Source organism: Corythoichthys intestinalis, chromosome 2 (assembly GCF_030265065.1).
Source record: "Corythoichthys intestinalis isolate RoL2023-P3 chromosome 2, ASM3026506v1, whole genome shotgun sequence".
NCBI classification, from domain to species: Eukaryota; Metazoa; Chordata; class Actinopteri; order Syngnathiformes; family Syngnathidae; genus Corythoichthys; species Corythoichthys intestinalis.
The window spans coordinates 13,454,847-13,469,773 of NC_080396.1; the positions used below are offsets into that span (position 1 = coordinate 13,454,847).

The 14,927-nt window shown below is 39.2% G+C and overlaps 1 protein-coding gene across 1 annotated transcript in view; it reads left to right on the top strand.

Moving 5' to 3' along the window:
* Nucleotides 1-332: 332 nt before the first annotated feature.
* The window catches only part of ctnnbl1 (catenin, beta like 1), a 116,358-nt gene continuing 101,763 nt past the window's right edge, over nt 333-14,927 (top strand). The window contains exons 1-4 of the mRNA XM_057827759.1: nt 333-486; nt 3,063-3,269; nt 10,611-10,717; nt 10,811-10,950. Coding sequence (XP_057683742.1) covers nt 457-486; nt 3,063-3,269; nt 10,611-10,717; nt 10,811-10,950 — 484 coding nt within the window. The 5' untranslated portion in view covers nt 333-456. The remainder of the gene's footprint in view (nt 487-3,062; nt 3,270-10,610; nt 10,718-10,810; nt 10,951-14,927) is intronic.

Below are 14,927 nucleotides of genomic sequence, written 5' to 3' on the forward strand. Positions count from 1 at the left end.
ACAACCACTGTAAATTTCCTTTATATGAAGCAAGCATTTTGAAAAGTGACTTTCTTCCATGAAAATAATTTTACTGTTACTTGTTTCATTTTTACGTAGGAATCAGCTGTTTTTGAGAAATGTACCCAATCTGTTTGGTCTTATTAATGTCCCGTCCCCAGCAAAAAGTGTACATGCAGGTTATGCTGTTGAGACCAAACCTGCGCCCTTGGTATATTGACACAAAAATAAGTTACCAAATTACCTTACAGCTGATACAAACGACTATTAAGTTTAATTTTCCTCAATAGTGCACTTTACGACAGTCTCACCGCTCAACGACACATCTAAACTGTTTTACGGCATACGTGTATGACTGGCTTAGGCGCTCAGTAAACGGTAAAAATATAGGTTTGGAATAGTTTCTTTACCTTATATTGATATCGTTCAACGTTGAGATTTCCAAATTAGAAAAAAATGGATGTTGGCGAGCTCTTAAATTATCAGGTATGAATTAGGTTCCCTCGGGCGCTCTGTTTTTGGAAACTTTATTTTCATTGAGTGTCAATTGAATTTCGTGTGTGTCTTGTGTGCCTGTTCGTGTTTACTTTTACGCGTCTACCGTAGTTTTGTTGTTTGTACATTGTTTTAAGATGTCCTTGTGTACCACATCTTATTTGGCTAGTGTTTTTACAAGGATTTTTTTTACTTGTTGCTAACGGGCTAGCTATGGAAAACGAGTCTAACGTGGCTCTTTGGACTATTCTGAAGCAGTTTCAATTTAACAATTGAAATGAACATATTAGCCGTAATGACCGCTTTAGTTTTAGAATAGTGGTGATAAACTATCATGTCATCGGCGCATCATTTAGTCAATGTTTCGAGTGATTATTAGTTATAGTTATTCTTATTCTTCTCACAGCACCACTACTTAATTCGCTTATGTAACATATTTTTTGTTCAATTTTCACACTATTTTCTGTAGGCGACAAAACTTTTGTCTTGCCAAAATTTGACCTTTATGTCTTCATTAAATGATAAATCTTTTTTTCAGTGAAACAAATATATTTTTGTACATTCAACATCATTTGGGAGGGTCTTAGCTTTCATATGAGCCATTTCTGAAACCAATTGAATAATTAAAAGTCAGGTTTTAGCAATTGTTTCTACAAAATGGATAAGCGACAAGACTTTTGTCAGGGACTGTACATGTCGGTTGGCCACTCCTCCTCTAAGCTTCTGTCTGTAACTTTTCTATAGACCCCACTCACCAACGTCACACAATGACGTGTCGCTGTATCTGGCCACCATATTGTCCGTCATTGTTTATCCGTATTCTCAGTGGTTTAAATTTGTCGTGCAATTTATAGTGCAATTCATGGAAGCCCCGGTGCTTTCAGACGCTGTAAACTCATTGGATGCGTTGCATAAAAGGCGTTTTGTGGAAAAGCTTAGGTCTATCCATTCGCCAGATCCATATTTGATGCCTAAATCGATATTTTTCGACCCGCTGTCTTCGCCGTCTCTGCTTGACATCTGCTACCCTGATATCTACAACTATCTTGTCCACAGAAACTCAGCCTATTCTCACGCAACTTTGAAAAACTTTAAGAGCAGCACTCTAAGCAACATTACCCCATGTGACCCTTTACTTTCAATTTTCTAAAATGGCGACAATCAATAAAAAAAAAAAAAGTTGACTGCAATGGCCGACGCTTCAAGGATAGGTGGATTATTTCTTCAATACAATACGCAACAACTGTGTCTGCCTCATTTGAAAAGAGACAGTCGCTGTTTTCAAAGAGTTCGACGTGACGCGATATTACCAAACAAGACACGCTGACATGTACGACAACATTACAAGGAAGATACGCAGCGAGAAATTATAGCGACTTGAAGCTAATTTAATTTCACAGCAGCAGTATTTCGCAAGAGCCCGGGTGTCGAAAGAGAACGCCACAAAGGCGAGATTGTTGAAATTATGAATTAAAAAAAAAAATAATAAAGCAAATGTGACACACAGAAGGGCTTGCTAAAAATTGTTTAAATATATTGTTCTACGTAAATCAGCCAAGGTACCCCCCCACATTTTTACCACACCAAATCTGGCCCCCTTTGCAAAAAGTTTGGACACCCAAGCTTCTTTCACTTGGTACCAGCTAAATATTATTCAAAAAATAAGAAGAAATAAACATCTTGAATTTGAAACTGTATGTTGTCGGCGATTAGCCTCGCAATGATCTTAATTGTGGTTGTCAGCTCAAAACCCTCTAAATATATATTAAATGCATCTTAGCAGGTATAAAATGACTACTACATAGTCTGTGGTGATCGTTTGGCGCCCAGTTTTCTCGTCGAATTGCAGCAGTCCATCTCGCTCTCCTCTCCGGGTCTCTCGGAATACGGTAGAACTTCAAGTCTCTCCGTCTATCTTCTCTGTTACTGCAACCAACTGCCACACACGCCTTCACCATTTTGATTATTAATGTTAACGAGCAGAAAAAACACGCCATAATAGGAGGAATTTACGTAGCGGTAATACGTAAACACGACGAGCTGACGGGCAATATGGCGCGGAGCCGTGGTTGTGACGTCATGTGAGTGGGGTCTATAGCCGAAGTATTCCCAGACTGGCGATTTCGTTTTCGTTGATGGAGGAAAAAGTTCAGGAGTTTCATCTCCTCCAGCCATCGTGTAGCACAGCTTACTCATTGACACTGAGCTGCAACCAATGAGTGAGGGTTGAGCCTTGCAGCTGCAAGTGAGGAATTTCTCCCTGCATTTCTTGGACATAAAAAAATGACTACTACAGTAGGGACGGTATGACGAAACCGTTTTTCAAAACCCTCTTTGCAGTTTTGAAAAAACGATGTTTTCATACCACGGTATAATTTGAAACCGGTAATCGGCACATGTCTAATGGTCACCTTGTACTGTTCTTCGTTTTAATGGCCAGAATAAGTATTTTTACTTCTACTAGTACTGCGGATGATAAATGTTGGAAAATATTGTCTTTTTACATGATCTGCTTTTAAAATCAACTTGATTTCAGTGTCATCAACATATTACCTATCATATTGCAGCCTGATAGAGGAGCAACACGTTCCAGAGAAGATAATGCTGGAGAGGAGGACCAGAGAAGTGCAAAGCATCAAAAACTGTCGAATGCCAGACACAGAGACGGAGCAGGAGCTGGAGCTGAGGGACCCACAAAGGACAGTGATGACTTGGCTGTGGATCGTAAGAAGATCTTGGAAAAACTGATGGACCAGGATGAAGATGATCCTGAGGTAGATACTTGTGTATTTATACCGCCAGAAATGTAAATTTTAAACAGAAAAAGTATCGGCAATGAAATTTGGAATCTTTGCGGAATGTTTAATATCGCAAGCCTCAAAAGCCGCTATTATGAGTGAAAGAACAACCGTCAAAGGATTAGCTCCATGTACTTTTTGTAGTCTTTTGCCGGACTAATGAAAAAATGAATGTGCAGTCTTAAAAAAAATAAAGATACACGATAATATCGGCTACCGATAATTATCGGCCGATAATGGCAATTATGACGTCACACAGATAATACAGATAATAAAAAAATCAACCGATAATGCAATCCGATAATTATATACTTGATTTAGCCTCCAAATGTGCGCAACCAAGCAGTTTTCTCCACTTCTTCACTGCCGCCTGCTCAACCCCTCCCCTCTCTGAAGCCCCTGTGGGAGGAGGGGTTTAGGAGTACGGCGTCATAGAGGAGGCGGTGTTACACATCAGTGTTGAGGCGCTCTCACTAGCGTGCGTTGCTTTTCCAGTGTGTGAAATGAAATAAACGACGCTCTCGCCATCTACAAAACAGTTCCTCAAGGCCTAAAGAAAGCGTCCTCATTGAACACCATTAGCACTAACCCAGCAGCCATTTAAAACTGCATCACAATGATTTTTGGAACGAATATGAGGCTGCTGCTAGCACGAATGCTAAAGCTATTGTTAACAAATAAACTATAAAGGAAGCTACGGGGCTTGTGACAATACAGAGACGCTGCGGTCCTCCCTGAGTCGGGGTGTTTGGGAATGCAGCCCAAAGCGAGTGGTAAACTCCCATCTATGGCTAAACACCTCACGAGATCGATAGTTGACAAGTAGCTCTCTTCTGACGGAGCCCGCCGGTCCGGCAGGCCGCCGCCGCCGCCTCGCCCTAGGCGGGTAGAGCATGAGAGCAGAGCCATGCACCGAATGCGCCGCAGCGAGCGGGCCGGGGCGGGCGGATATCCGGTACGAACTTAGCTGCCGCCGCCACTCCGGTTCGAGACAGGCCTGGCACGGGTGCTAATTTGGCAGCCGGGCAGCCTGAAGGGCACAGGCGGGAGGAAATTCCCGAAATGACCCGATAGCCAAACGCCTGGATGAAAAAATAATGCAGTTTATACGACCACGATTCTTCGTGAAAGACATGCCGATCACATCAGTTTTACCACGGACATTTACACGGTGATGTCAACAAACCATGTTTATCATGACGGCACAGTGGTTAGTTGATAATTGTAACATGCACCAAACGACACAAAGAAGTCCAGTCAGTAATGCATTCAGTACGCTTTAAATTTATGACGTCTTAATCAGATCATTCTTCTTAAATCTAGTCAAATAATTTTCCCCATCTTGTTTGAGTGTTGAAGACTAGTTGAATGCGCCAGATTATTCCACTTACTTGAACTAAATATTGCAATTTGTTCTTATTAAGCCCAAACATCTAAAAAAAATAAGGTCATTTTTCACCTAAATCAAGAAAAAATTGCTTTCAAATAATGTTTTGAACCATACATATTCTTGAATAAAGAACATTTCTGACAAGGTTTTTTTTTTTTTTTTTTTTTTTTTTTTAGGATTATGTATAATAATTTATTGCTTAAAATAAGGCTGTTAATCTTATTTTCAGCTGGCCATTTTTCTTCAAGAAATCTGAGTGAAATATACTTGAAGTGCTGTCAGTTAATTTAACTTATTTCCAATAGATTTACACTGAAAACAAGGGACTTTAACTAGTCCTAAGGAGCTGTGTTTTTGCTGTGTAGTAATGTTATACTTTAGGAATGGCATACTTTTAAAGCCATTTTTGTGCAATTTATGTATTTACTCTGTAAGTAATTGTTGCCAAAAGTTTACCATTACACAATGTCAGAAAATCTCTTTATTTAGATGTTGGAATTTACTACTACTACTACTTGTTCACATTTGATGTTGAAAAAAAGAGCAATATTATTTTTGCACAGCAATATTTTCTCTTGTGTATACTTTAAAATTTTATATAAATCTTTAATAAAATTATCGGCTTGACATTATCGGTTATCGGTTGGAACGAGGAGGAAATTATCGGTTATCGGTATCGGCTGAAAAATGCATTATCGTGCATCACTAAAAAAAAAGTTAGGAGAACTTAGTCAGGTTCATTTATATAGCGCTTTATCAGCCGCCGCTACTATACCAAAGTACTTTACAGGGCATCTGACATGACAAACAAAAACAACATTCCGAAGAGTAATATCCCATCCCATTTTTCAATGGTAGCCAGTGAATTAATGGGGTTCTTCTGCATCAAACTACACCAGAGATGTTGTAATTTGGATCACTACATCCACTAGACATTTTGCCAATGGAATTCCATTTTCCTATCAGTAGTTACATATACTGTACAGTACATTAGGGATGCAACGATACACTTAAGTCGCGGTTCGGTACGATTTTCGATACCAGGGAAACAATTTTCGATTCGATTCCACACATTTAATGCTCTGAAACAAAAAATACAAGTGTTTTTTTTCTTATTAAATGTTTTTTTCATTTTGCTAAAAAGCAAAAATAACAATGCCACCATATAAACATGCATTATAGTGCATAATATTTATGTGCTTACTTCTTACCCATCTGAAGAAATTTTGTATCAAAGTGCTGAGAACAATCTTAACTTTCTGTATAGTGAGGCGGGGCACACTGTTGATTGCTATTACTCTCTTAGCAGGTATGTTTACCACATGAGAAAAACATCCTATTTGTGGTCCGAGTCCATCTGTGTCCATATTTTTAATTCAAATATGTGTAATGTTTGCATTTTTGTGCCATTTGGAGCAAAAAAAAATTGCTTGGAGTGGGCGGGTATGTTGTCTTTTGGGCTGAGGAGGTTGTTGGTGTCAAGAAGTGCATCATTGGCTGTCAACTTGTAAATCTGCATTACCTCCTAGGGCCTTGCATGAATTTTACATCGTTTTCATGTGGAATTGCGAAATCGTTAGAATGGAGACTGAACCATATAAATGGACACATGAAATTTGTCGTAGTCTCTGAGAGTCACCATGTAAACAGCCCCTAAATTTCTCGAGCCCCCGGGTTCGTAGAAGATTTTGGAAGAAATTTGTGTACTTGGGATAAGGCACATTTCTGACTCAATGTAAAAAGATATCAAAATAAAATTGGGATAACGTTTAAAGTACTGGAAAAACTGGAAAATTCTTTTTGAAAGTCCATCAAAAATCCTTGAATTTGGCCATGATAAAGGTGTTCTAACCCTGTGTAAGGATGTTGAATTGACAACTGTTGAATGAAATGACTGAATTTACATTCATACCATCTAAATAAGCACAGCATTAGCACTTGGGAAAACTGTGGTTATTTGCCTGGCACGGCCAGACTGTTCTCCCTGTGTTTTTCAAACACTATGAGAGTATAGTCTGGGACCCAGCCCATTAACGGCCTCTCGAGCAAGTACAAAATCAATCGACAAATCAGATTCGTTTATTTGCGTGACATGTTCTTAACGAGCAACGTCACTCTTCCGCGTCGGAAGTCGTCTCCACAACACAGATGGCGAACAGGAGAGCCGAGAATATGTTCCAATCCACGGTAAAATCAGTTTTAAATTACCAAAAACACATCGACACAAGTCATTGACAACAGTCTGTCTCGCGCTAGCCATGTTGAATAAACTCTGCTCTCCTCGTATGTTTACTTCCGCGCGCAAGTCCCTCGTCCCGCTGGTCGCTGATTGGTCCACTCCGCTGTCTGTTTGCTGTGGCTTGCTCTGCCCTGAAAATTTTATCCGCTTAATGGTGGCCAGACTCAATAGCTGGAACAGCGGTGAATCTGGAGTACCAGGCTAATGTTTATAGCTTGTGGTGTACTTCCAGAGTTTTGCCAAACTGTTCTGCTATGTTGCTTCAATATTAACTAGTGAAACACAATAAACACACACAGCATCTGTTCTACTTTATCTCCTGCTTTATTAATTAAAACACTTTGTGCTGCATTGTCTGTGCCTGAAAAGTGCACCTTTATCAATATTTTATTGATTGATTGATTGATTTAATTATGGCAGCTTACTGCTTTAGTGGAAACCAGTGAGCTCACCTTTAGACATTTTGGCAAAGTGCACAGAATGATCCAACCAAAGAATTATTTTTCGTTATTGTTATTGCATTAATTTTTGTTAAAAGCAATTCCACTTCATATTCTTCTGTTTTTGTTGTCTATTTTTATTTTTGGTGACATATTCGGTTTTTGGACATTTTTTTGCAATCCCTAATAAATCTTAATAATAATACAGTGCCCTCCATAATTATTGGCACCCCTGGTTAAGATGTGATTTTTAGCTTCTAAAAAATTTTTTTTTTTTTTCCAAATAATATAGGACCTTAATGGAAAAAAGAGAAAAATCCAACCTTCAATACAAGTGCATTTATTCAGTGGGGAAAAAATCCCACATAAAGAAATAATTATTCTACATCAAATAATGTGTGTCACAATTATTAGCACCCCTGTTGTTAATACTTTGTACAACCCCCTTTTGCCAACAAAACAACACCTAATCTTCTCCTATAATGTTTCACAAGCTTGATTTTGTGTGTGGTTAACCATTTCTGTGTAGATTTGGCCATATGTTTAGGGTCATTGTCTTGCCCAGTGACGACCCATCTTCAGCTTTCGGGCAGAGGGCAACGGATTTTGATTTAAAATGTCCTGGTATTTCAAAGCATTCATGATGCCATTCACCCTAACAAGGTTCCCAGGGCCTTTGGAAGCGAAACAGCCCCACAGCATCACTGACCCACCCCCATACTTCACAGTGGGTATGAGGTGCTTTTCAGCATGCGCATCTTTCGTGGCACGCCAGATCCACTTAGAGTGTTTGTTGCCAAAAAGCTCAATCTTGGTCTCATTTCCCCAAAGCACACGGTCCCAGGCTTCAACTGGGACTGTGGGCTTCAACTGGGACTATTGCCCTCTGCCCGAAAGCTGAAGATGGGTCGTCACTGGGTCTTTCAGCAAGACAATGACCCTAAACATATGGCCAAATCTACACAGAAATGGTTTCACCAGACACAAAATCAAACTTGTGAAACAGTATAGGAGAAGATTAGGTGCTGTTTTGTTGGCAAAAGGGGGTTGTACAAAGTATTAACACCAGGGGTGCTAATAATTGTGACACACATTATTTGATGTCAAATAATTATTTCTTTATGTGGGATTTTTTCCCCACTGAATAAATGAACTTGTATTGACGGTTGGATTTTTCTCTTTTTTTCTATTAAGGTCCCATATTATTTGAAAAAAAAATTATTAGAAGCTAAAAAACACATCCTAACCAGGGGTGCCAATAATTATGGAGGGCACTGTAAATATACTTTTAAACAAGTAATAAATATGAATGTACCAGTAAATATCTTAAACGATGGATTCATATACACATTCTTAATTGTGCTTGTATCTACAGTTACCTAATGCGACACAAACTATGCAGCTAGCTGGATTGGGCCCAAGGGTTCTTGAGTTTGTCATCTTGGTTTAATCAGCCTGTATTTTGTGGACATCTGTTTCGCAAGAACACCATCAGCATGTCACTGCTGTGTAGTGCCACTGTGATTCTGGCATGTACTACAAAATGTGTGCTCGTAGAATGTTTAGCTAGATGAATTTGTCCAGCCACAGCGGGTGGGGGAAAAACACCGGCTCTGTTCTTCAAAGAAAATTTGGACTTTTGGAAAGAAAATAATTAGCTTCTTTGATGTTTTTCGGCATGGCTATAAGTGTTTGAGAAACGATACCGCGTTGGAGTAATACTGCAATTCAAAAAATTTTTAATCCAGAGATGGTAGAATGGAATGGAGGTTAAACCTCTACATTTTGTATGGAGCAAAAATCCTGCTGTATTAACTCAATAAGCAAACAATAATATGTGTCTCCAGTAGAGGTGGGAATCTTGGAGCACCTAACGATTCGATTACTGTTACGATTCAGAGGCTACGATTCAATTATAAATCGATTATTGATGTCCCTCCATACCAGCTATTAGCTGCTTTTAATGTTTCGTACATGAGTTACAAAAATTGTGCAAAAATCCCTTCAGGCTTAACTACTATTCCAGTATCAAGTTAACAGTTCAAAACGGTAAATGAAATACTCATGTCTCCATTCTGTATCAGCAGCTTTAAACTACATCCAATTAATTTAATGTTGTGAATCAACCGTTAAAGTTGCTAAAATTGCTCCCGTTATTCGATAATTTATCTTCTGTCTACTTTCGTTTCATCATTTAAAGATAGATTCAAGTCAAGATTTTGCCGATTTAGGAGTATTTTAGATAAAAAGTTAATTAGGCTTGCTCAAAAGGTTCGCTACAGCAGCCTTCCAGAGAAGTCTACTGCTTTAAGATGGCGGCTGTTTACTAAAGCCGGCGAGTCTGTCATTTCGCATCTAGTTTTCTATACGTGTGCTACGCCGCCGAGTCTGTCATTTCGCGTCTAGTTGTCTATACATGTGCTAACACCACCGAGTCTGTTGTTTCGCATCTAGTTCTATATACAAGTGATATCTACCATAGCATTATGTGGGCATAGTTCGTAGCGGCAGTCAGGTATTATTGTTTTTTTATCTAGCTTCATGAGTTGAGCATGATTTTTACTCTCTGTCCGTTCCTCGTTGCGTCCCGAAGACCGCGCTGACTGTGTTTTAGTTCCGCTTTACTTGGCATATTTCAATAATCGGAATTTGCATATTTGTGAATCCTTCACGAATCTTCCATGGCCGAATCGCGAATGATCTAAGAATCGGAAATTTCACCCACATCATCATGAATTTTGTCATCCGTTAAGTTACAGTGTTGAATTCATTGTACATTTTAGAGCAGTTGCCTTCTAATTACATTTACATGGTGATTATTAATTTCAAAAACACTGTTATTGGGTGCACTTGAGACTCCACTCCTCCGTTTCATTGTTATCAGGTGATGTTAGAAATGCATTTTGATGAAATGCCCACCTTGTTTTTTAATTAATTCATTTTTAAACAACTTAAAGAGGCACTAAAGTCATGTTCCAATATTTTAAAATGTTCTTTCATCAAATAGGTCAACATGGGAGTGTGCCCTGGTTGAAGTGTGAAATGTCCTAACCTGTCATATGCCCAACATCACACACACTTTCAAGCCATTAGGAAGCTAGAGGCAGTCCCTTGTCCTTGTTAAGTTCCCAAAGATGGTGCGCTCACTTAATTAGGGTGTCTTTTTGTCCTGTGATACAGCCACGTGTCGTCTCGGCAAAAGGCTACACCTGATGTTCCTTTCATCTTTCCCCTCTTATATCAAATAGGCTGAGCCAGTGGATGAGAGCTCAGTGAAAAAAATGATCCTGACCTTTGAGAAACGATCCTACAAAAATCAGGAACTCAGGATTAAGTTCCCCGACAATCCAGAAAAGTAAGGCTGCCCACTCCCTCTCTCTGTTTACTCTTTTATCGACGGTAATGCAAAAGCCTCTTTTCTAATCTCGTATTTTTCCCCTGCATCCAGGTTCATGGAGTCGGAACTGGATCTGAACGACATTATCCAGGAAATGCATGTGATTGCTACCATGCCAGATCTCTATCATCTGCTTGTGGAGCTCAACTCTGTTCACTCACTGATGAGCCTTTTGAGTCATGAAAACACAGATATCCTTTATGTGACTCATTATACAGTTAGTTTGTTATTTACCATATTTTCTGGACTATAAGTCGCAGTTTTTTTTGCGACTTTACTCTGGAGCGACTTATGTATGAAATTATTAGCACATCATCATATCATTTCACATGTTATTTTCATACTAAATGGCAAGAGGGTGATCATGGCCTTTGTTTCAACATCGGCGGTAACTTATAAAAACAAATAAATACAACTGAGAAGGGCTGAACAAAATGGCATCGAAAAGAATATCGTATTCTGCGGATTACAAGACACAAGTAGTAAAATATGCAGCCATAAACTGTAATCGAGCAAGCTAAACGTTGGTGAAAATCTAGGTGTTGTAGTTATATGAATAATTCTTAATAGCGATGTTACGTTAACATACCGGACACGTTCTCAGTTCGTTGTTTATGCGTCATGTAACGTTAGCATACTGTACACCTACTCAGCCTGTTGTTCTCTATTATATTTTTATTTTAAATTGCCTTTCAATATGATATATTAGTGTCTCTATAAAAAAAAAAAAATCTCCCCCAAAAATGTGACTTATACTCTGGGACGACTTATATATGTTTTGTTACTCTCAGGCATGAAAATCTCTCACCTTTCGGCGAAATTCGCCGTTTTGAAGTCAAAAAGGATGACCTACGTGAATCGTGTAGATCCGAGGAGAAAAATTTTAAGGGTGGGGGGGGGGGGTCGTTTGTAGGCATGTGCCAGTTACCTTCACGGATTACCATGCTATGAAAACGTCGCAGTTACAAAACCACTAAATTTTTCCGTCATACAGTAGTACGTATTCGTTATTTTTCATGTGTCGAAAATGCAGCCAGAATTGGTTTGGCGCGGCAGCGCTTACCCCTTCCCCTGTTTGATGCTGCGTGTGTCAGTGACGCTATTCCAGCAAACCCAAAAACAAGCACTCCCAAACGCAAGGCGTAAATTCTTCAATTTATTGATCTCTCAAATCGTGGTAACTGAAATATACCAAATGAATACATTTAAAACGTTGTACACTCGTATTTTTCCACATGTGAGTAGCTTCCAACAGTTTAGCTTCATGAAAAAGTTCGTCAAAAACAAAACACACATTTTCCTTTCAAATTCAATACACAAAGTTACTAAAAACTTACAAAGACGAATGATAGGCAAGGCTTAGCTAGGACAGCAACTTCATTGAGGTTAATCACAGCCGCTGAGAGCGAAACAAGTTTGTATGCGGGGAGGGAAAAAAAAGAGCGTCAAAGATCGCTAATTGCGACAGATGATCTTGTACTAAGCACAAATTCACATTCGCTGGAGGAGGTAAAGTATCACTCCCAATTGTTTTTAGATGAATGCATTTGCCAGCATATTGAATTTAGTGAGTAATGGTTTTCGTTTTCATATTTTGTGGTATGACAAAGTTACTGCCGTTCGTTGCAGCTTGCGTTGAACACTGCCGGAGCGTCCGGTGAAAAAATAGCTCCCGTTAAGGTAGCGTCAAGCTTGTGTATTTAACGGTAATATAAAAGCAGTGTTGTCAATAACGCGGTATCGTAATGCGTAACTAATCTGATTACAGTGGTACCTCTACATACGATCACTTCGACACACGATCTTTTCGACATCCGACGTAAAATTTGAGCCGCCATTTGTTTCTACATCCGACGAGTTGCTCGAAATACGACGACATGACAGCACTGCAAACGAACGCACGGTGGATTTTCTTGTGTGAGAAATCAACACAGTTTTCAAAAAAAGTTGATACAGTTGGAGAAACAAGGAAAAAAGTGATGCTTACCTTTGAAATGAAGATGCAAGTTACAGAAAAATATGAGCTTGGGGTGCGCGTCCCTGAACTGGCTCAACAATACAGCTCCATGGTCCTCTTCCGACCACCGTTCGCCACTATTTATAAGTTAAGGTGACAATTATTATTGTGGTAACATTGCCAAGGAAATCGCCAGCTTCGTCTCGTTTTTATCATTTATTTAAGAACTTATCCAACACAAAACGCCCATTGTCTTAAGCAGTTGACTGCTCTCAAGAAAACGAAAGTATTATCTCTACCGCACCGACCTATCTCACTGAGACGTCACTTTCGCGGTGCGTTCAGGGACAGTAAAAAGTGTCCGCCATATTAGAATCCGATTCGTTACATTATTTACAGGAATAATTATTAATTATTCTTCTTATTATTATATTATTCTGAATTATTTATTTATAACTTATTTGTTTTTCTATGTTTAATTGCCATTTGTAACAGTGCCAGCAGTATTTATTAAGAATTTAGTGTATGTTTTTAGGCTTTGGAACGAATTAATGGAATTATAATGTATTCCTATGGGAAAATCCTGCTCGACATACGACCATTTCGACTTACAAACAATGTCCTGGAACCAATTAAATTCGTATGTAGAGGTACCACTGTACTTTCTTTCAGTAAAGAACAATCTAACGCGTTCATTTTTCTAAATCAGTAATCTGAGTAAAATTACTTTCCTTGATGCCTGTGCGTTACTATTTTGTTATTGCCCCATAATGTGTGTAGAATGAAGAATACTGTAGTCATGGGAGTGACATCACATGTCACATTTTTTAATCGGGGATGGAACAAAAAGGGTCACGTGTATTACCATGATGCGTGAGCGCTGGGAGTTTGCGGCCAAAACAACATAGCCTTGCTACCTCGCCAGGATGCAATGAAATAGGCAGGAGATATACTACAAACGGCTGCATTTGCACACTGGAAACACAGCCATTACTTCACATTTTTGTCCAGTAAAGATAACAAAAATATCTCCGTGCGCTGCAAACTTTGCGTTGGCTCAAAAAGACTGTCCACCGCTGTAAGCATCCAATTCAAGCACCACTTGGAATTACAGCACAACAGGTAACACGACAGCCAGGACTTTTTGATACTGCTCGTGCTCAATCCTCGGTTCAAGCTCAGTTGTTGTTGAGGGTTTTGAAAGCTTAGGTTTAAAGAAATTCTAAATATCCATCTTGCCTCCTCAGCTGTAGTTTTGGCTAAGCAATGCAAACGGCTGTCTCTAAGGTTCTATAGTCACATGATCTGTTCGAAAAATAATTTGGACCCATTATGAAATACTTTGAAGGATTCCTGTTCATTTTATTCATTTGTGTTGTTTGTTTTATTGCTCTAAAACTTTTATAGACAACATTTTAAGGGCCATATTCAATGGTCTATATTTTAAAGGGGAAGTTCAGAATTTTTTACATTAGGCTTAATCTTTGAGTTAGCCGGGGTTTAATTAGTCGTTGGAAATTATTTGAACAAATTCTGTGCAGTTTGACAGTTATTTGTTAGTTTCAGGGCTCCGGAGTGGCTAAGCTAGCGCAAGTCAATGGTGGTTGAAATCAACTCCTTCAACTAATTAAACCCCCGTTAACTCGAATATTAAGCCTTATGTGAAAAATTAAAATGGTCAAATTCGCCACATGTAGGACGTTTTGCCGACGGCGGACATTTTGGCAGAACGCCGGAACATATTTACTCCACACCTTTCTCACCTTTTTAACCCCTGACCCATTTTCATGCCTGTACTCTTCATTGCACATTTTTTGGCTGGTGCGATTTATACTCAGGTGCGATTTACAGTCCGAAAAATACGGTAGTCGTCATTGCTAGCGGGATTTGTAAAGACATCAATGCTTTTTATGACTTCAAATGCATACAAATGAAATTAATTAAATGTGGCTGTGGTATGCTTGTTAATACATCCTGGCAAAACAACACATGTGACAAATATAACACCTACTGCGGTAATTCCCGACCAGAATTCTTAACTACACGAGCACGCTGTGAGAGATCATCAGAGGTGCCACTGGAAATGTGGTGTGCCTTGCCTGGGGATTTTGTAATGCAACATCAGTGTCTTGGCTCAGTAGGGGTTGTGAAACGATGCACTTGCCTGGAAGCAGTTTACATATATTTAATCATAGCGATGTGGTTGAGTGC